Below are 22,361 nucleotides of genomic sequence, written 5' to 3' on the forward strand. Positions count from 1 at the left end.
GATGCTGGCGGGTGGAAGCAAGGTGGGGAGAGAGGCGCTGATCTCAACATGGTGGAGGTGCCGCCGCCGTTGAGGCCGTGACTCCGACATCGATCAGCCGAACGTCCTGTCCTGTCCCGTCCCGTCCCCTCACCCTGCCCGCTGCTGAGGCGGGAGCCCCGCCACCCCGGCTTCTTCTCCTCCCTGTCTCCCCCACACGCTCTCTCCCTCCCCCCCCCCCCCCCCAACCCCGGCCACAATGCTGCTCTCCCTCGTTGTCCACACTCACTCGCTCCGCTACTGGTTGCCGGCCGCTGTGATGATGGGCACGGCCCCGGTTTACCTCCTCACCTGGGCGGCCTGGCGCCTTCTCTCCATGCTGCTGCCCGCTCGCCTCTACCACATCATGGACGACCGGCTCTACACCATCTACCAGAGTGTCGTCCTCTTCTTCTTCGAGAGCTACACCGGGGTGGAGGTGAGAGCTTTTTATGCAGACACTGACTGAAAGGCAACCCACCTGCTTCAAACCACTCTCTGCTTTCCTGTCTGCTCCAATACTGACATGTTTGGGTGGGTGTGTTTGCCCTCTTACCCCATTGCCAGGTAGTGAATTTGTAGCAAGTCTGCAGTCTTATCTGACATTGGCCACAAAGCCAGAATGTAGAATCAAGTGGTTTAAGCTCATCTAGACTGTTTTTCATCTTCTCACCTCCCTCTAGTTTTTTTTCCCCCTGAAGTGTACAGATATTTTACTGGATCATAGTACTACACTTTCCCAGAGGGAGTCTTGGGGATGGTGGGTGTTCGTAGGCCAACTGAATGTTGGCTGGCCTCCTGCAACATCAGTGCATCATCACTGGATAGCTGTCTGGCATGAGAAGTCCTGTGTAGAGTTCAACCAGTCCACAATACTGAGACACTGACTTATAACAGGACAAACATTGCACCTTTCAATCTGAATCAGCACCACACCATGTGTTTTTGTATTTAGTGGTTGATCATCTTGAATCATTAGATTTGAATGGAGTTTTAACATCATTCACACCTTGGTGCAAATAATGTGTAAAAGATTAACATGGGACTTGCTGACCATTTGTATTGGTAACATGGAAAATTGAGATAACCTATGTGCACCATTGAAGAATAGCCAGGATGAATATCCTATTTCATTAACTCAACAGTCTTGCAATTCCATAAAATAAACATCCAACAATAAAGTAACTTTCTTGGGGGTGGGGTTAGCACACATATTCCAGTCATCATATTCATTGAATCTGAGACTGGCAAAGCATTAAGTATCTTCAGTATTGAATTCTCCGATGTAGCTCATTTGTGATTTCACGTGAGTTATGCATATATTATGCATAAATATCTATCACATATCCTGTACTTAAGTTACACCAGGTGATAATTTGTGTACCATGGAAAAATGGTCTGAGATGGATCATTATTTCAGAATTGCTAAATGTAAATTTGCATACCCCATCACTGAATCTGAATAGTTGGTCCAATTGCAGCAGAAATTTATAAATTTATGACTTTATGGTTATTTAAAAATGAGTGGATGTGACATTTCAAGACCTTTTCTGTAACATTTAGAAAGTTTTAGTCATCTTTGTAATATGACAATCTCTATACATGTGGAGCAGTTTGGAAGCAACTTTAAATACTTTGAGCATGGAGTTGTCAGCAGCTACTTTAATGCAATGTTTCTCAATCTGACTTTCCCAAAATCCAGTATTGGGTGAAGGGAAACCTTCTCCAGATAACTGTAAAAAGTATTGAGAAGATCAGAACCATCATCTTTGGTTCCTGCTGCAAATTCTGGACTGATCCAGTGAGTGTGTTCTCATTACTGACCACTGTCAGAAGCTGAGCAAGACTGTTCACATTCTGGCATTCTTCTTGAAAGAACTGAATTTCCAACCCCCATGATATAGGCATAGTTACGACACAGGACGTCACCAGCCCGTCAGATTCATACAACTATACTCTGCCATCAAGACTACTTTTGCATCCGAAATATCCCATTTGCTGCTGAAACTCTCAATGCTTTTGCAATTTCAATGCAATTGGGGGCAACACGGTGGCACAGTGGTTAGAGCACTGGTGCCTTACAGCACCAAGGACCCAGATTTGACTTCAGCCTTGGTGTGGAGTTTGCACGTTCACTCTTTATCTTTGTTGGTTCCCTCTGGGTGCTCTGGCTTCCTCTCAGAGCCCAAAGATGTGCAGATTGGGTGTATTAGCCGTAGTAAATTCATGGGTCACAGTGATGAGGTGGGATGGGGGGGTGGGCCTGGGTAGGATGCCTTTTCAGGGAGTTGGTGCAGACTCGATGAGCTGAATTGCCTCCTTCTGCTCCATAGGTATTCTGTGATTCTATTCTATTGTTTTCCTAGTAAATCTCCTGTGCTTTAAACTTCAACTCATCAAAAACTTAGTTGACCAATCCTTGTAAATCAATCATCCCTGTGCTGAGCTCCAATTCTGGCCTCCTGATCCTCAAACCATCATTTCGGTGATGCCTTCAGCTTTCCATGAAGTGAATCTCTGGGATTCCCACAGTAAACCTTGCCTTTGTAATTTTCTCCTTTAAAATTGCTCCATAAAACTTACCACTTTGACCAAACCTTTGGTCACATGTCATCCTTTCTCAGTGACAGATTTTGACTGAGTGAGACTGTGAAGTTCGTGTGGACGTTTTATTTAATTAGAGCTGATATACAAATTCAAGTTGCTTCAGCTACAGAACTAGACGTCATTATCCACCGCATAAAAAAAGTTCCATTTATAAGAATTCTTTCTTAAGAATAATGCGTGATGCTTTTCTGTTTGGTGCCTTTTCGTATTTGGTTTATTTGATTCCTCATTTGGAGTAGAAGTGTCAGGAGTAAGGGACAAATCAGACGCTGGTAGTAAGGTGTAATGTATTGTGATCCAGAAGTATTGGTTTTATGCTGGATATTTGTGCAGCTAACACTTCATTTCTATTGTTTTCTATTTTTCCCAAGAGAGTTTGTAATTATCATAAATTCGCCTTTTGTGCTTAACACTGCACTAACTGCTTTGTGCTCAATAAGTCTGACCAGGATTTTGTTGTCTAATTTTATAGTGTAAATTCTTCCACTTTCTAAAGTTGAGCAGTTCATCTGGTTCCGTGTAGTGACAAAGACTTCCCATTTAACAAGTGGGCTCGTTGTTTACCTGGATATTGAGTACATTGTTGTTAAGAAGGCGTACGGTGTCTTGGCGTTTATTGGTAGGGGGATTGAATTTAGGAGTCGCAGTGTAATGTTGCAACTGTACACTACTCTAGTGCGGCCGCACTTGGAGTACTGTGTGCAGTTCTGGTCCCCGCATTACAAGAAGGATGTGGAGGCGTTGGAGAGGGTGCAGAGGAGGTTTACTAGGATGTTGCCTGGTATGGTGGGGAGGTCCTATGAGGAGAGACTGAGGGATTTAGGGTTGTTTTCGTTGGAAAGAAGGCGGCTAAGAGGGGATCTTATTGAAACATATAAGATGATTAGAGGTTTAGATAGGGTGGATAGTGATAGCCTTTTTCCTCGGATGGAGAAAGCTAGCACGAGGGGGCATGGCTTTAAATTAAGGGGGGGTAGCTACAGGACGGATGTCAGGGGTAGGTTCTTTACCCAGCGGGTGGTGAGGGATTGGAATGCCCTGCCTGCTGCAGTTGTAAATGCGTCTAGTTTGGGGGCGTTTAAGAGATCTCTGGATAGGTTTATGGACGAAAAGGGATTGGTATAGGCTAGTGGGTCATTGTTTTTGTAACTGGTCGGCGCAACATCGTGGGCCGAAGGGCCTGTTCTGCGCTGTAATGTTCTATGTTCTATAAAAGAACAATCCAGGTCGTTGAATGCAAGGTAAATACAAAAGTTGGGAAGTTATGCTTCAGTGGGACGGGGCATGAATGAGACCTCATTTGGAGTACCGTGTATCCCATTGGTCAATTTATTTAAGGAAAGATGTAAATGCATTGAAAGCAGTTCAGCAAAGACTTACCAGGCTAACATCTGAAATGGGTGGGTTGCCTTATAAAGAAAGGTTGGACAGGATAGCCTTGTATCTGCTTATTAGAAGAGTAAGCAGCAGCTTGACTGAAAGAAATAAGATCCAGAAGGGTCTTGACAAGGTGGATGTGGAGATGATGTTATTACTTGTGGGATAATCTAGAACAAGAGGCCTCTATTCAAAATAGAGAAAATGTGATTTTTTTTCTGAGCGTTGTGAGCCTTTGGAACTCTGTACCTCAAAATGTGGTGGAAAAAGAGTCATTAAATATTTTTAAAGCAGAGGTGGATAGGTTCTTGGTAAGCAAGAGATGATGTTAGAGGCAGGCAAGATGAAGATTTAAGGTTGCTACCAGATCAGTTATGATTTTATTAAATGGCAGAACAGGATGACTGACTCCTGCTTGTTCTTTCTAAGTTCATGGGCAGTTACCTGCTCATTCTATCCTTGCAACATGTCCAAGGAACTTTTGGATTTCTTTATGACTAAGGATAACACCATCAGTTCAGCTGCTTCCCTCCCTGTTTGCACCAAGGAGCTGTCCTTGGTCTGTCCCTCAAGTTGGTGCTGCTCTGTAACAGCATTATTCAAAGACATGGACTAGAATTTTACATTCTCATGACGGGTCCCAAGGGTGGTGGGGGGGATGAAATTGCATGGTTTTGATTCCCACCATTCCAAACTTGTTGCAATTTTATGCCAGCGTGGGCCCAGTCTTAAATGAGTAGCCTACGTTTAAGAGCCTTTTCCGACCCAACATCAATTTGTAGTCTGGTTGGTGGATAACAGATCATCTCCAGAATCCCCCTTCTGACTGGTGGCAGTTTCCCATTAGGGCTCTGAGAGTTCCGGATTTCATTTTCCCTCGACCTAACGCTTGACCCCCGATCTCCCTCCTTGTGGATGCCACCCCCCCAGGGCGTCTGTCACTTCTGCAACTTTTCTGCATGAACCCATTTTCTGCTGAAACTCTCAGAAGTTCCATCTTATAACCTTCATTCTCAGCTGTGCCGAAGATTTCCTGATGAGTCTCCCCTTCTCCATAAACTTCACCACATTTAAAATTCTGCTTGTGTTCATCGCACCCACAATCCTGTTTTCCATTACCCCTTCTCTCACCAATTTACGTTGACTCCTGGTCTCTGTCACTGCAAATTTAAAATCCTTATTAATGTGTTTTAAATTCCTTTACAGCTTCATTTCTCCCTCTTCTTGTAACTTGCTCCGTTTTGAACTACACATTGCATTGATTCTGGTATTTTGTCTTCTGCTCTCTTTGTCCCACTTCTGCCTTCAAGGCCATGTGCTGGAAAGAGAAAATAGTGATTTTCTTTTGTTTTGGTATCCATCCCCTTAAACCATTTTTACACTGTAGTCCCTCTGGGACATCTTGTGTGCTGCATGCGCTTGATCTTGAATCAGCTTAAATGATATAGCAGCTGATCTACACCACTGAGACAAAGCAGGTGCATGAAAGCAAGGTTCCCATCTGAGTCACGCACCTCCAGACTTGGATGTATATTGCCAATCTTTCACTGGTGCTGAAGCTGTGTCATAATGCAGTACCCACAAAAAATGATTTCCAAGCTTAATGGTGCTCAGTAGAGATGAATAACTTAGCAAACAGATCTGAAATGAAAACCACATTTGTTCACTCACTGCTTCCATATATGATAATACCATTGTGTTAAATGACCAATCCCCCATATGCCTTTTATCATAGGTACATGATTTCTGTCAGTAACAGCTGCTGCACTTGTGTGACTAGCTAATTAAGTACACAGCAGCTTAACAGTTCAGACCCGAAACCATCAAGAATTACATTTACAGTGAGAACATGCCAACCACATGTGATGAAAAGTGCCTTTGGAAAGCAGAAACAAAACACTGCAGATGCTGAACATCTGAAAGAAAAACAGAAAATACTAGAAATACTCATTTAGCAGGTTTGGCAGCATTATGCAGAGAGAAACAGTTAATGCTGCAGGTCTGTGATCTGTGTTCTGATGAGAGATCACAGACCTGAAAGGTTAAAGCTGTTTCTGTCTCCACAGTTGCTGCCAGATCTGCTCAGTATTTCTAGCCTTTTCTGATCTTTAATTAAGAAAACAAGTTGCATTAAAAAAGATTTAAAGGCTCAGTATTTTCATTACTTTCTTTTCCTTCAACTGTTCCCAAATTTTTGTACACTTTCCATAGGGTCTGATTTTGTTAAATGTACATATGTGGTTTTGGGTGATATAATCCTTCCTGCATTTGATGTTATCATGTCTGTAAAATGGCACATTCGCTGCAATTTCCATGGAATAGAACATAAAGAGTTCAAGGGTAGTATTTTATTGTACTGCTACAAAATAGTAAGGGTGTGCAAATATATCTGGAATTTGGGGGCATGTAAACTGCCAGGTTTTTTGCACAGCTATGGACTTCGGATTTTGCAGAACTGCATTCCTCTGGTGTTTGTTGTATCAAAAAGTATGCAAAATTTAGGTGTGGTTAGCTTTATTGTTGCCACCAGTACCTTGCAATAGGAAAGTGATGAAATCAGGTTTAAATGACAACTGCAAAATCACCCAGCAGAATTCAGCAAAAACTTCAATAACGGGGGATAAGTGCTCAATTTGCAGAGTCTAAATTTAAAATAAGTATGGCACTCATTCAACTCACCAATTAAGCCCACCAATTTCTATCTTCAAGTTCATCTGAGAATCCATCTGCTGGACATTTAATTACAAGCAACCTGTGCTTACAAAATGTTAACTTCAATTAAAAGCACCAACTCATTTAAGAAACTGTCCAGAAAGTGAGACAAAGACAATTTGTAATTGTATTGTGTTTTTCTTCATCTATATTCAGTCTTTGTGCCAGTGATCGTGTATGTGAGGCGAGTGAGAAATTGTCTTTTTTATTAACCTTTAGGCCACATGTGGGATAATCTTTGTTTTAAAACTCAAAAAGCTTGCTGCTGGAATTATTTAAATTGGGAGGCTAAGAAAATACATATTTCATACATTGATTGCGGATAGTATGGAAAAGAGACAAATTTTGTCTGTGATACATGCTTAATGCAAAAAGTAGGCACCCATTAAATCTGGTAGTTGAACTCACCGTTTTATTAGAGAAATTTGAACCCTCCTTCCAGATGTAAAATAAATAAGGTGTAAATAACTGCTGCCAACTCCATTACGATTTTGTTCTGATTTTTGATATTGCTGGTCTATGAAAGTATCCTGAAAGTTGCAAGCAAAAGTTTTGAATGTAACTTTGTAGATAATGCAGATTTATTCAGGAAGGATATTGACGTTGGTCTTTGGACATAAGCATATGGCGGAGAAAATCTTTTTCAGTGGTTGGTGTTTTGATATTTGTAGAAAATGGATTTAACAATCAGTTTTGGCTGTTGGACGCTGAGGAGGCTAAGCAAAGCAGTATGCATGTCCATGTCTTCAAGAATGGTGAACTCACTTGTGAGGTGAATGAGTGGCATTTTTAGTTTAAATTTATCTTTCATTTATGAAGTTTATTTCCTCTGAATAGAATATGAGATTGAGGTTGTCATCATTTGGAGGAGCTCCATTAAATAGGGTGATTTGGCAATTCTAATATTTAAAAGTGTTTTTTCACCTCATTGAGGCACAGCTATCTGAAGTCAATGCACTTGTACATTTATTATAATAGATAAAGTACATGAAGAAATATTGCTAGTTGAAAATGCTTTCAATTCACTTGATAATTCTATTCCCGATGGAGGTATTCAACCATTTTGGTCATTCTCTTGTAGCTCTGCAGACAATCTTGAGATCAGCACTTAGGGTGCAATGGATGTAAATAAACAATATTTCAGCTGACTGTGCAATAATACATCATCAGTATGACTTTTAATTGCTCTGTGCAACAATACTTCACAAATGTATCTTTTAATTGTTCTGTGCAACAGTACTTCACCAGTGTGACTTCTAATTGCTTGGAACCCCTCCCTATCTGTTTCCAGATGATCTCAACTGCTGATGCCTGAATGTCTTTAATTTCAAGCTTGACTCATGTATGAATTTTTCAGAAGGAGGAACGAACTTGACATCGTTTTTATAATATTGAAAATCAATTCAACTAGATGCAATTCTATTTTTCAGAACAATAAAGCACTTAAAATTGATAGCACACCATTCTTCTCCTGTAAGCAAGTAAAGAAATGAGACCCAATCCGTATATTTAGAGGAGTCTTCCCATTTTCATGCAGCTTAGGTTAATAGCAACAGATGGGAAGGTGACAACACATTAACTATGTAAGACCCCTCTTTACTACTTGTTGGAGCTATGTTGCTAAGTTCATGATGAGAGTGAGATAAAATACTGCTTTTTACACTGTTGTGCACTGAAATAGCAAATGTTGCAAATTCTGATGAAGACAAGTTTGTTTACTTCCAAAAGCTCGATCTATTCCAATTTACAGCAATTTTTGATTCTGTGGTTAATTTATGTTTCTTGTTTGTCAAAGTAGTGATTTTATCAGACTTCACATGCACAAAATCTCATCAGTTACTTTTATCATTTTTGAGAAAGGGCAGAGGGATGAACCCAACAGCAACAGGCTCGTTAGTGTAATGTTGATGGTGGAGAAACCTTTAGAGAATGATCTGGGTTAAAATCAATTGGCACTTAGAAAGATATGAGTTAATAATTGAAAGTGAGCGTTGATTTGGCAATGGCAATAATCATTATGGTCTCAGCTATTTACCATTTGTATAGATGATCTGGAGGAGGGGGCTGAGTGTAGAGTGATGAAATTTGCTGATGACACGAAGATGAGTGGAAAAGCAAATTGCGCGGAGGATGTGGAAAGTCTGCAGAGGGATCTGGATAGGCTGAGCGAGTGGACGAGGAGCTGGCAGTTGGAGTATAATGTTAGCAAGTGTGAGGTTATCCACTTTGGCAGAAATAATAGTAGGAGGGATTACTGTTCAAAGGGCGAAAAGCGGCAGCATACTACGGTGCAGAGGGACCTGGGGGTCCTTGTGCATGAGACGCAAAAACCCAGTCTGCAGGTGCAGCAGGTGATCAAGAAGGTGAATTGTATGCTGGCCTTTGTAGCGAGGGGGATAGAATATAAAAGCAAGGAGGTCTTGCTGCAACTGTACAGGGTACTGGTGAGGCCGCAGCTGGAATACTGTGTGCAGTTTTGGTCGCCGCACTTGCGCAAGGATATTTTGACTTTGGAGGGAGTGCAGAGGAGGTTCACTAGGCTGTTACCGGAGATGAGGGGGTTGGCCTATGAAGAGAGACTAAATAGTCTGGGTCTGTACTCGTTGGAGTTGAGAAGGACGAGGGGGGATCTTATAGTGATGTATAAGATAATGAAGGGGATGGATAGGGTAGAGGTCGAGGAGACTTTTCCCGCTTAGAAAGGATAGCAGGACTAGAGGTCACAGCCTCAAGATAAGGGGAGGTCAGTTTAGATTGGAGTTGAGGAGGAACTTCTTCACTCAAAAGGTGGTGGATCTCTGGAATTCTCTGCCCGTTGAAGTGGTGGAGGCTACCTTGCTAAATATATTTAAGTCATGGGTAGGTAGGTTTTTGACAGATAAGGGAATTAAGGGTTATGGGGAGAGAGTGGGAAAGTGGAACTGATCCACTTCAGATCAGCCATGATCTTATTGAATGGCGAGGCAGGCTCGAAGGGCTGGATGGCCTACTCCTGCTCCTATTTCTTATGTTCTTATGCTGTAAGTAGGGCTGGCTGCATCTGTGTTGCATTTGTAGTTTGCAAACTTGAAAGCTACGTCCTGAAGGAGGGTTTTAGTCGGAAAATTATCTCTTTTTATCAAGTTGGAAAATCATGTGCATAAAATAAACTGCAACTGTGAGTGAGAGCACTGTTATATGTTGCCCCATATCATCCCCTTCCCGCCCCGCAATCCCTCTCTCTCCCTCTGCCTATCTCTCCCAAGCACACAGCTAGAAATGCTTTACCTGCACTGGATCTACTATCATGTTGGTCTCTCTTTCTCCTCTGCATCCAGTGATGGTAATCCTGAAAATTCTTTTTTTCTATTGAAATAGGAGGGTAGTGTCAGGGAGGGAGATTGGGAGAGCACTGTTTGCAGACTGTCAGTTGGTTCTTCCTAGCACCTGCCAGAAACATCATCCTTTTCTTCAAAACACACAGCTCTAAAAGGATTTTGTAAAAACCTCAAAGGGAGAGAAGCAAATTGTCAACTAACATAGTGAACAGTGGAGAAGGTTATGTAGGATTGCAACGGGATCTTGATCACTTGGGCTAATGGGCTGATGAATGGCAGATGGAGTTTAATTTAGATAAATGCAAGATGATGCATTTTGGTAGATTGAACCAAAGGCAGGACTTAGTCAATTAATGGTAGGGCATCGGGGGAGAGTTATAGAACAAAGAGATCTCGGGCTACAGGTTCATAACTCCTTGAATGTTGAGTCTTAGAATCATAGAACCCTGCAGCGCAGAAACAGGCCCTTCGGCCCATCGAGTCTGCACCGACCACATTCCCACCCAGGCCCTATCCCCATATCCCTACACATTTACCTGCTAATCCCTCTAACCTACACATCCCAGGACACTAAGTGGCAATTTTAGCATGGCACATCTTTGGACTGTGGGAGAAAACCAGAGCACCTGGAGGAAACCCACGCAGACACGAGGAGAATGTGCAAACTCCACACAGACAGTGACCCGAGCCAGGAATCGAACCCAGGTCCCTGGAGCTGTGAAGCAGCAGTGCTAACCACTGTGCTACCGTTCCGCCCACAGGTGGACAGAGTGGTGAAGAAGGCATTCAGCATGCTTGGTTTCATTGGTCAGAATATTGAATACAGGAGTTGGGATGTCTTGTTGAAGTTGTATAAGACGTTGGTAATGCCACACTTGGAATACTGTGTACAGTTCTGGCCACCTTTTACAGAAAGGATGATATTAAATTAGAAAGGTTGCAGAAAAGAGTTACTAGGATACTACCAGGACTTGATGGTTTGAGTTATAAGGAGAGGCTGGATAGACTGGGACTTTTTTCACTGAAGCGTAGGAGACTTACGGGGTGATCTATAAAATAATAAAAGTCAATATCTTTTCCCAAAGGTAGGGGAGTCTAAAACTAGAAGACGTAGATTTAAGGTGAGAGGGGAGAGATACAAAAGGGTCCAGGGGGGACAGTTGTTTCACATGGCATAGTGAGTGTCTGGAACAAGCTGTCAGTGGTAGTAATGGAGGCGGGTACAATTTTGCCTTTTAAAAAGCGTTTAGACAATTAGATGGGGAAGATGGGTATGGAGGGATATGGGCCAAACATGAGCAATTGGGACAAGCTTAGGGCTTAAACAAGGGGCAGCATGGACAAGTTGGATTGACGGGCCTGTTTCCATGCTGTAAACCTCTATGACTCAATGGATAGACTCTCAAGTTCTGGGATTCTGCTCTGAAAAGAATACTTTTTGGCTCATTTTATCTTTCATCAATTTGGGATTTACTTTGCTTTTAATCCCCCTGTCTCTCCCAAGGATGCTGTCTCCACCATGACCACCAATGTAGCTCCTCCAGTTGCAGTTTGGAGCAGAAAGATTGGGAGCGAGGAAACCTGTGATTGCAGGACCTTGATGTGCCATCATGGGAGAGGCCAAATCTAATATTGAAGGGGCAGCTTCTCACCATTTGTTCTACACTTGGTGCTCCTCACCAAATCTTTAGTCTTAACACTGAATTGTTTTCCTGCACCTGCAATTATTCAGTCACATTTGGGTAATATGTGTGAGAAATACAAGGTATTATTGTACTAAGGGAATTTACTTGAATTTTTTCCTTCATCTTTGCTTTTTCGTGGGCTGCTTGTGACATTTGAAGGTGAATGTTCTCAACATCACACTGTTTTGCAATCTGATTTGTATTGTTTTTAGTTTAGAGGCAAGTTGTGTTTGACTATTTTGAATTCTTTGCAACACCCTCACTCTGAGCATTGGTAACTGCTCACCTACATCAGGATCACAAGGACATCCATCATCACCTGTCCCATGAGATTGCAACTGCTGAGTGGACTTCCATCTAATCTGTCCCGAGATCAACATCAATGCAACTCCAAAGCAGTCATGGCAACAGAAACTAGGAAAATCCACAGAGGCACTGAAGACCCTGATAAGAGAGTCGTATTCAGCCAGTGCCTCATTGCCAAGCTGATGACGCCCAGTGACCCAGAGATGCAGGATGCCTCGTCTATCCTCAAAGCCTCCATTATCAATATGTACTGAAAGACACTTGGTCATTCAACCAGGAAAAACTAAGACCGATTCAATAAGAATACCAGATGATCCAGGAGCTGATGAAGTACAAGCACAAGGCTTTTTTGAAACTGAAGCAGCAAACCAACATGAGTAAGAAAGCAGCTCGACGGAAGGATGAAGGTTCAGATCCAGAAAAAACCCACGACCTAAACACCAGGTGGTTGGTGAAGTGCAAGTGATCCAGCAGTTAGCTGACAATCATGATGTGCAATTAAGATCACCTATGACCCAAACACCCAGTGCCCCACTTACTCCAGGCCAAGAGCAGCCAGGTGCTCATCAAGAAGAGGCAATCAGTGCTTGTTGGAAGGAGCACTTTGAACACCTGAGCAGAGACTGTCTTTAACACAAGTGTCCTTGACTCCGTCCGGTTTTTCTGGATCTGAGCCTTTATCCTACGTGCTAATATCTCAGCACAACCTTAATATGTCTGGAGATAGAAAAGGCCATCTGACAGCTAAAGAAGAACAAGGCATTGGGGCAGACGGAATCCCTGCTAAAGCACTATTGACAAGAATGCATGACCTCATTTCCCTTGTCTGCATACCAGGAGATCTCTGATGTCATAATTTCCTTCAAGAAAGGTGAGAAGTCCATTTGCAAAAACTGCAGAGTAATTTCCCTGCAGTTGGCCATAGGGAAAGGTGATTATAAGAGTCCTCCTTCGTCACCTTCTCCCTATGGTTGAAGAGCTCCTCCCAAAGTTGCAAAACACATTCCTCCTGCTGACAGTCTTCACAGTATGAAGTCTGACAACACCAGATTTAAGTCCAACCGACTTATTTGATAGTAAACTCTCAAACTTTTGAGGTTAACCTCTTCGTCAGGTGAATGGAGAGTTCTGGCCTCAGAGCATATAAAGCACAGACAGTTTACAGATTACTGATTAGAATGCGAATCTTTACAGCTAACCTGCTATTCAAGTCTTACAGTGGCCGACAATGTGAGTGGAAGGAGCACGGAGCACTGATCACAGGTTAAAGAGATGTGTATTGTCTCCAGACAGTACAGTAAGTGAGGTTTTGCAAATCCAGGCAAGTCACGGGGGTTACAGATAGTGTGACATGAACCCAAGATCCCTGTTGAGACCGTCCTCTCTTTACACATCTCTTTAACCTGTGATCAGTGCTCCTTCCACTCACGTTGTCGGCCACTTTAAGACTTGAATAGCAGGTTAGCTGTAAAGATTCGCATTCTAATCAGTAATCTGTAAACTGTCTGTGCTTTATATGCTTTGTCTGAGGCCAGAACTCTCCATTCACCTGATAAAGAGGTTAACCTCGAAAGCTTGTGAGTTTACTATCAAATAAATCGGTTGGACTTAAACCTGGTGTTGTCAGACTTCTTAGTGTGTTTACCCCAGTCCAACGCCAGCATCTCCACATCATGACAATCTTCACTGCATGGCAGCTACAAGAGGAATGTAGGCAACAGCACCAACCTTTGTACCTAGCCGCCTTTGGCCTCACAACGGTCATTGACACTGTCAACCACGAGGAATTATGGAGCATGGTTCTCCATTTTGGCTGTCCTCCAGAAGTTTGTCACCGCCCTCCACCTGATAAATGAATACATGCAAGCCAGGATCTAGACCAACTCGTCCATCATAGACCCAATTCACATTTGGACTGGGATCGCACCACCACTTGATCCCCCAGGCTGCAATGCTCTATCCCTCATTCAGCAAGCTCCCTACTGGAGTGAAGCTCAGTTACAGAAAAAACAGGAACCTGCAGGCCAAATCCAAAGTTGTTGCATCATCTATCACAGAACTACAGAGTGCTGATGACGCTTGCGCCTATGCACACTCAGAGGCTGAATTCTAATGCCACGTCAGCCCCTTCATCGAGATGGGGGAGAACATGGGCCTTACAGTCAACATTCACAAGACGAAGGTCCTGTACCAACTCGCCCCCACTACAGAGCACTGCCCCCATGTTATCAAAGTCCACAATTAGATCTAGGACAACGTGGTTCACTTTCAGGCCACATCGACTGTATGCTTGACATGAGTCTCCTGCTTTGTCATGACATATGAGACCCAGGAAGGCAGACAAAATGCTTCAACGACATCCTCAAAATCTCCACTGACTGGGAATCCCTGGCTCAAGACAATCTGAAGTAGTGGAAGGGCATTTGGGAAAGGGATACATTGGTTTCATCTCCAAGAGCAGACTGAAGCCAGGCGTCCACAACAAAAGGAGAGCATGGCAACCCGAACCCCCATCCACCTGTTCCTCCAACCACTCTTTGCCCCACCTGTGATAGAGACTGTTGGTAACGTACTGGCCTCCTCAGTAACCGCAAACTCACTTTTATGACTCTGATTAAGAGGGAGTGAGGTTTCTTCCTTCAGTCTTAAAACTGGCAAAGATTTTGCTTACAAAGTAGCAGCCAGTTTAATTCACTTACCATTCCTATGTAAATTGCCCATAAACTTCTGCTGGGGGATATTGTGAATTGTAAATCTTTACAAGTTGTTTGAAGTTCAGGTTGTGAACAAAGCCTAGCCCGTCATGCAAACCAGCCTCCCATTCATTGACTCTGTCTACTCTTCTCGTTACTCCAAAAAGCAGCCAGCATAATCGAGGACCCCATACACCTCAGACAAATTCTCTCTTCCACCTTCTTCCATCAGGAATAAGATACCGAAGCCTGAGATCATGCTCCAACGGCTTCTTTCCTGTAGCCATCAGATTTTGAATGGATCTATCTTGTATTCAGTTGATCTTTCTCTACACCATAGCTATGACTATAACACTGCATTCTGCACCCTCTCCTTTCCTTCTCTATGAATGGTATGCTTTGTCTGTGTAGTGCACAAGAAACAATACTTCTCACTGTATCCCAATACGTGACATTAATAAATCAAAAATCACATGCAAATAACAGTTAACCTCACCATGAGTTTTATTAAGTTTATGCATCTCCATGTGTTTTACCAATTAAAATTGTTGCAAAGAATTAGGGCCAGAGCTGAACATCAGTTTAAACTGTGGAATCTCATCCCTATTGGATGTAAAATATCAAATTTTTAAAATCCTGCATTTTCAAACTTATTTCTTTCTGATTTCACTCTTGATTCGGTGGCACAGTGGTTAGCACTGCTGCTTCACAGCTCCAGGGACCTGGGTTCGATCCCGGCTCAGGTCACTGTCTATGTGGAGTTTGCACATTCTCCTCGTGTCTGCGTGGGTTTCTTCCAGGTGCTCCAGTTTCCTCCCACAGTCCAACGATGTGTGGGTTAGGTTGCTTGGCCATGTTAAAATTGCCCCTTAGTGTCCTGGGATGCGTTAGTGGGTAAATATGTAGGGATATGGAGAGTAGAGCCTGGCTGGGATTGTAGTCAATGCAGACTCGATAGGCCAAATGGCCTATTTCTGCATTGTAGGGTTTCTATAATTCTGTGATATAATTTGCCTTACTTTATTCTCTCTCTCTTAATTTCTCAATCCTTAAATCTTATTTTTTAAGAAGTTAGGTTCTTGGTCCTGTCATTCATTGAAGTTAAAAATGCACCATTATTAGCTCTCACTTCCAAAAACTTGAGAAGTAAAAAACCTTCCATGCTGAAGGGTGAGGACAGAGGTCTAATTAACATGACAATATGCAAGATAGCCTGTAAAATCTGGGCCATTGATGAGTTGCAAGGATTAGAGTCAACCAGTAGAAAGAACCGTTCTGCATTTACCTTCGCAAATCACCCATGTTTTGTAATGAAAGAAATCTCAAATTTTGCAACTCTTTTCATAACTATGACCACAAATTCCTGATAATTAACAGATCTTCCATGCAGGTTTTCCAATAGAATTTGGTGTTAGTAGAAAAATGGGTTAATGCATTCTTACAGTGCAAGTAATTGTATTCCACGTTTATATTTACTTAGCTGAACATATCTAGTTTCATCATTAGCTAAGTGTTACTAATTTAGAAGCTATTCTGCTCAAATACTCTTCTCAAATACTCTTTCTGTAATGAGATATAGAGAACTGTTCGCTCTACATTAGTTTTGGGCTTGAGCAGTATATAAATTCAGCATAATTCCCTTGCTTTTGATGTAGCACTTTACGTAAAATTAAGAATCCATTTTCCTGATTTAATGACACTCGCTCATCTTTTTAAAGTCTTTCTATCCACCCCCTAATATCATTTTGTTCCTCTATTGTATTTACTATTTGTGGCGTATTTCCTTTTTGCAGAATGTTGCTTAATATCTTTTATGTTCCTATGCACTTCCTAACTTGTCACATATCTAATTTGATAAAATCAACAAACTTGAATATAATTCTTCTATTATTGTTGAAGTAATTTATAGAAACAAAAGGAATTCCAGCAAAGATTCCTTGATATACCCCATTACCTATATCTTAACCTGAAAGCATCTTTTATTCTGCTCTTTGCATTCTGCCCCCTCGCAATGTCCCCATCTCTGTGGCCACATTTTCTTTAATGTCGTTTGCTTTAATTTTTATAATTCTGTTGGAACATTCAACAATTTCTTTTTATACATCCTGTGCGCAGTCTTGAAGGAAGGGGAGAATAAAACAAATATGATTCAGATTTTGCAATCCAATTAAATGCAGGTTTAATGATGTTCACCATTATCATTGTATAAATTTTGAGCAACTTGTGAGAGAGACCCTATGAATTGTGAATTGCTACACGCTATTGGAAGAATTTGTTTTGTTCTGCTGTTAACTTTATAAAGTCATGATGTGGGTATGCCGGCGTTGGACTGGCGTAAACACAGTAAAAAGTCTGACAACACCAGGTTTTAGTCCAACCTATTTATTTGATAATATACTCACAAGCTTTCGAGGGGACTGCCTCTTCGTCAGGTGAACGGAGAGTTCTGCAAATGGAGAGAACTCTCCATTCACCTGACGAAGAGGCAGTCCCCTCGAAAGCTTGTGAGTATATTATCAAATAAATAGGTTGGACTAAAACCTGGTGTTGTCAGACTTTTTACTAACTTTATAAAGTACAGCCTTCCTGTGAATTTTGCAAAATTTCTGCATTTGTGCATTGACTGCCAGTTAAACTAACTGTGAAAGATTGGACAGCGCCATTTTTTTGTTTAATTAGGTGATAATTCCATCTGCAAATATTGATTGCTGAGCCAACAATGTCTGCACTGGTTTTACTGTTAAGTGAAAAAACTGATTTCTGCAACAGTAACTTTTGTTGAGTGGCAAGCATTAAATTTAATTCTTGCTTCACATTGGAACTTGTTACAGTTACGTGCCAGTTTGGCAGATGGATGACGACTCTTTACCTAAAGACGTTTCTGAATGGTGAGCTGTTCTCTTGAGTGTCCATACTTCTGCTCTAAGGATACCGGCAAACAAAATATGGAGATGGCAGACATTGATGCTGACAACTGGGAGACAGTTGCTGATGGCCGTGACCTCTGAAGGATGGCTATTTGGAAGGGTATGAAAAGACGAACTGCAAAGCCCAGCTGACCGAGAGGAAGGCCCAGAGAAAAACAGAGGCCAGAGAATCATTCACCTTCCCAGCAAGTGTGGCAGAGATTACCATGCTGGAGTGAAATTCCTGAGCCATGTCAAACAATACTTAATGAAATGTTAGCCACCATGATGCAAGCCATTGATTCACAAGAAGGAAAGTTACCATTAAATGCTCGGTCATGTCTCACAATGCTTCTGGCCCAGACAGAGAGCACTTTAATTCGTGCCATCTTGGGTACAAAATTGGAATTGGACGTTTTATTATTTTTTCTCGTCAATCTTTATTTATCTTTACAGTTTTACATCTTGTAGTTGATTTGATACTTTGTTTAACCCTATTTTCATCTCAGTTCATTTTCTTCCTTGGTCCTTAAATCTCGTTTGTTCTAATTTATTGATGCCCTATTGCCCCCACTGTGACATTATTAGCAACCAGCATGGCATGATTTTGAGTAACTGGGGAAAAGTAGGAGTATTCCATGAGGTATCCCAGCAAATCCTGGGCCAAACTTGCAGATATTTTTAATATATCTTATGCCTTCACTAGGTAAAAACAGAAATGGCAAAATGGAAATCAAATCTATTACGATGAGGCGACGAGTTGCAATTTCTGTGAGAAACCTTAGTAGTTTTACTGTTAAGTGAAAAAGCTGATTTCTGCAACAGTAACTTCTGTTGAGTGGCAAGCATTAAATTTAATTGTTGCCTGACATTGGAACTTGTTACAGTTATGTGCCAGTTTGGCAGTATGTATTCACTTTTTCAGTCACCTTAATATTTTATGCTATCACTTGTCTGTGAATAACATATTCTTTGTCAAATTTAATTAATTTGTTGGAACCCCACAGTGAAAATGAAATGTAAAATGTGTTGTGTGGTCACTTAACTGTGAGAGAATACAATGGATTTGATAGAACAGTATTTTTGAATTCCAATTATCTGTATTCACTTGAGTCAATCCATTGCAATAAGAAAACAAAACAGGTGCTGGGAAGGAGATTATTAGATTTAATTGACATTTAGACTTGAATATGGAGCAAAAGCTGTGAACTTCAGAACTTAGATCACATTGAAGTATATAGTGCATTCGTATCAATTTCTGGAATTATAGGAATTCTGATTTATTCTGGACATGTCAAGGACTGTAAATTCTAATGTACACGTTTGAAAAAATAGTAAAAGAACAGCAGATCTTTGGGACTGAAGCACACTGTAAACTAACTCAATAGGGTGTTCAAAGGTTTTTAATCCATATTGTTTGTTTATATATACATTAATGCATATCCTCAGGCATGGGAAAGGGTTGACAGTTGAAACAGCAGTGATTTTTCTCCTGTGGGTGTGCACTGAGCATGAGCTCTTCACCGTTAGCGCATTGGCATCTTTCCAGTTATGTCATCACCAGGAAAAGGGGCAGGCAGGATTTGCGTGTGACGACAGCTATCAGCAGTGCTAACTATTGGATTGATCATCTTATTTCAAAGTTAAACATTAAGGTCCACTTCCATCAGCATCCTCAGGGTATTGAAGATCCAGAATGGTCTCCGATATCTCAAGATTTGTACAGATAGCCATGAAGGCATCTCTTCCTTAAACTCAAGTTGCCTGTGTACAGCAGAATTGGATTAAGGACAGCCAGGCAACTTTCAGGGATATAATATACCCCACTGGTTAGGGCCTCTTGGCCTGATCTTTTCTAAGTATCAAAATTGGCTCAGTGGCAAAGAGGAATCCATAAATGACTGGAATGGGAATATTGCTTCTACAGCATTTACCTCAGTGAAAAATCATCATTACCCAAACACATTGCCCATCAAAACGTTCACAAGACGGTCGGATGCATGATAACTTGCTAAGTCAATAAGTAGACGACTTCCATTATAAGCAGGCTATAAAGTCTGGAAAAGATCCTACAATGATCTAACTATCTCAGCAGCATACTTGAGCTGCTGGTGACAAAACCTGTGCAAAAATTGCCAAAGCAAGTGTAGCCTTTAGAAGACTTCCAATATCAGTGTGGAAATGAGGAGTAAGTCTGCCTGTGAAACTGAGAGTCTATTGAGCAAAAGTCCTGCCCACTCAGTGTCATGCCAATAAGCCCAAATACTTGCACTGCAACTATCTTCAGAAGTGCCTGAAAGTCAGATGGCAGGGACCAAATACCACATGCTGAGGTACTCACCTGAGCTGGCATGCATACATAGGATGCAGAGACAGTTACAACCTACTTGGGCTGGTCAAGTAGCCAGAATGCTTGACACTCAGTTCACAAAGCAAATCTTTTGTGGAGAGCCTGAGTTTGGCTTGCACTGTCACGACAATTAAAGGAAGTGCGGCAAGGATGTTTTGAAGGCTTCACTTCAGAGTTTTGGCATCAACTTTTGAGTGTTGGGAGAAGCTCATTCAGGATTGGTGCATTTGTTGCAGCCAAATATAAAAGCATTGCAGCCTCCAATTGAAAACAGAGCATTTCAGAAATGGAAAAAATGCAAGGAGAGGAAATCCTGAATCAGCAACTCATCCAAAACTTAATTGTCTATGGTATTCTGTACTATTTCCAGCAGAACTTTGCAGGCGTAGATTGGCCTGAGCAGTCATCTCCGAAACCACCAGAACTCTGTCAGAAACCCCAGCTATGAACATGGTCACCTTTGCTTTGAAGGGCAAATAAGAACATATTATTTTGACAGGTTTGAAATTATTGAGAACACAAATCCATTTTGACACAGACAGTGAGTTATGCAGTCACAACACAAGCAGAATGGTATGATGGTTATGATGTGTGGAAGAGATATCATCACTATCTTGTGATTATGTATCCTGACTACAGTTTTACTACAAGACTAAGAAAATTAGTGTGGGACCAAACAAAATTAGCTTTTTCCAACTATAATATTTAAAAAATGAATAGATAGGCTGGTGTTAGTGAAAAGGAAAATAAAACTTGGTTTGTTACAGATTTGCATAATTTTCCATTTTCTTTTACTTTGAATCAGGTCTTTTCACTCCCTCTCAGCTTGTCCGGTGAAAAATGGCAGAAGAATTTCTGCAGGTGACTAAATTACATTTCAATAAGAATCAATACCACTTGAGTTAAAGAGTTTAACACCATTGCTGACTCTTAGCCAAAGTGAAAATATTGAAGAAATATTGGTCCAGACAGGATGGATATATTGACTTATGATTTCATTATTTCGTTACACACACACATGCTTCACCATCATTGGTTTCATTAGGATGGTACATTGACAGGTCTTTGAAATTTCAATTATATAGTGCTATTTTGGGTGTAGTTCTGTTTCCTAAGCAGTCATGTGGCTCTGAACAGGTAGTTCAAATTGACAGTGGGTCCAATCCAGTGATCTTTCTTTCTAAAAACAGATGTTTCACTGATGGAACCAGGTTAAGTGCAACAAAAGGATATCTGAATAAAGTACATGTTGCATTGTTACATTCAGTACAAAGTGGAGCTGTGAGCAGCATTGTAATCATGTTTAACCTTTACTGAAAATCCACTGAGACTTGTAGCTCATGTCCTCCAAACTTTGTCAGTTGTTTCTTCTGTCTTTGGTGGAGCTGTCTCTCGACTGAGGTGCTGCCAGTATTCGGTAGAATACAAGCTGCTGCTTCAAGTGCTGCTTTGTATCTCAGTATTTTGTGGCATAGAGCTGAAATATTCCAGCTTAATTCTTGTTTGGCACCAATATTTATTCTTCATATTTATATCCTGTCCTGAGAGAGCTCCTGAAAGCTAAGAGGTGAAAAGTGGGAGAGAAAACAAGAAGTAGGAGAGAAAAGAAGAATGCCTACTATTGGTGGATGTAGTAGCATAACGCCTGGGTGTTACTGCGGAAATGATGGTGAAAGTGTCAGCATTCACTGTCATGACTGAAACAGCTCCTTGCGAAGTCTTGGATACAGACAAAACTTTAGAAGTTGTCAGTGAGGTTCACACAGATTGCAGCCTCCCTTGCAATTGCCAAGAACATCAATTTATACACTTAGTCATGCTGTGAAAACCACTGACAAAGTTGTATCGTATTGAAAGAAGTGTAACTGGATTTTTAATGGTGTTACTAACTTAATTAAATATTCTTAAAGGCCTTAAGATTAATTTTAGCATTGTAGCATGTTAGATTTCTCCACAGTGATAAGTTTCTTATCTTTAAAAGCATGCAACATTTTTAAAAATTTGTATCTTTATTTTAGCTTCTGTCTTAATACAGTAAGAAATTTAATTTGCTAACTGAAAGTTAAATTACAAGCTAAGGCTGCATTGTGACAATGGTTAGCACTGCTGCTTCACAGCGTCAGGGACCTGGATTCAGTTCCAGCCTTGGCTGACTTGTCTGTGTGAAGTTTGCATGTTCTCCCTGTGTCTACATGAGTTTCCTCCGAGTGCTTCAGTTTCCTCCCATAGCCCGAAGGACAAGCTGGTTAGCCATGCTAAATTATTTCTCAGCATTACCGAACAAACACCAGAGTGTGGCGACTAGGGGATTTTCACAGTAAGCTCATTGCAGTGTTATTGTAAGCCTGCTTGTGACACTAATAAACTTGAATTTAAGATTTAAATGCATA

The 22,361-nt window shown here is 41.4% G+C and overlaps 1 protein-coding gene across 1 annotated transcript in view; it reads left to right on the forward strand.

The window, feature by feature from the left end:
* Positions 1–217: 217 nt before the first annotated feature.
* agpat5 (1-acylglycerol-3-phosphate O-acyltransferase 5 (lysophosphatidic acid acyltransferase, epsilon)) overlaps positions 218–22,361 on the forward strand; it is a 112,900-nt gene continuing 90,756 nt past the window's right edge. The window contains exon 1 of the mRNA XM_080192034.1: positions 218–457. Coding sequence (XP_080048160.1) covers positions 239–457 — 219 coding nt within the window. The 5' untranslated portion in view covers positions 218–238. The remainder of the gene's footprint in view (positions 458–22,361) is intronic.

This window comes from Carcharhinus amblyrhynchos, chromosome 7, assembly GCF_965287045.1.
Source record: "Carcharhinus amblyrhynchos chromosome 7, sCarAmb.v2.hapA, whole genome shotgun sequence".
Classification (NCBI taxonomy): Eukaryota; Metazoa; Chordata; class Chondrichthyes; order Carcharhiniformes; family Carcharhinidae; genus Carcharhinus; species Carcharhinus amblyrhynchos.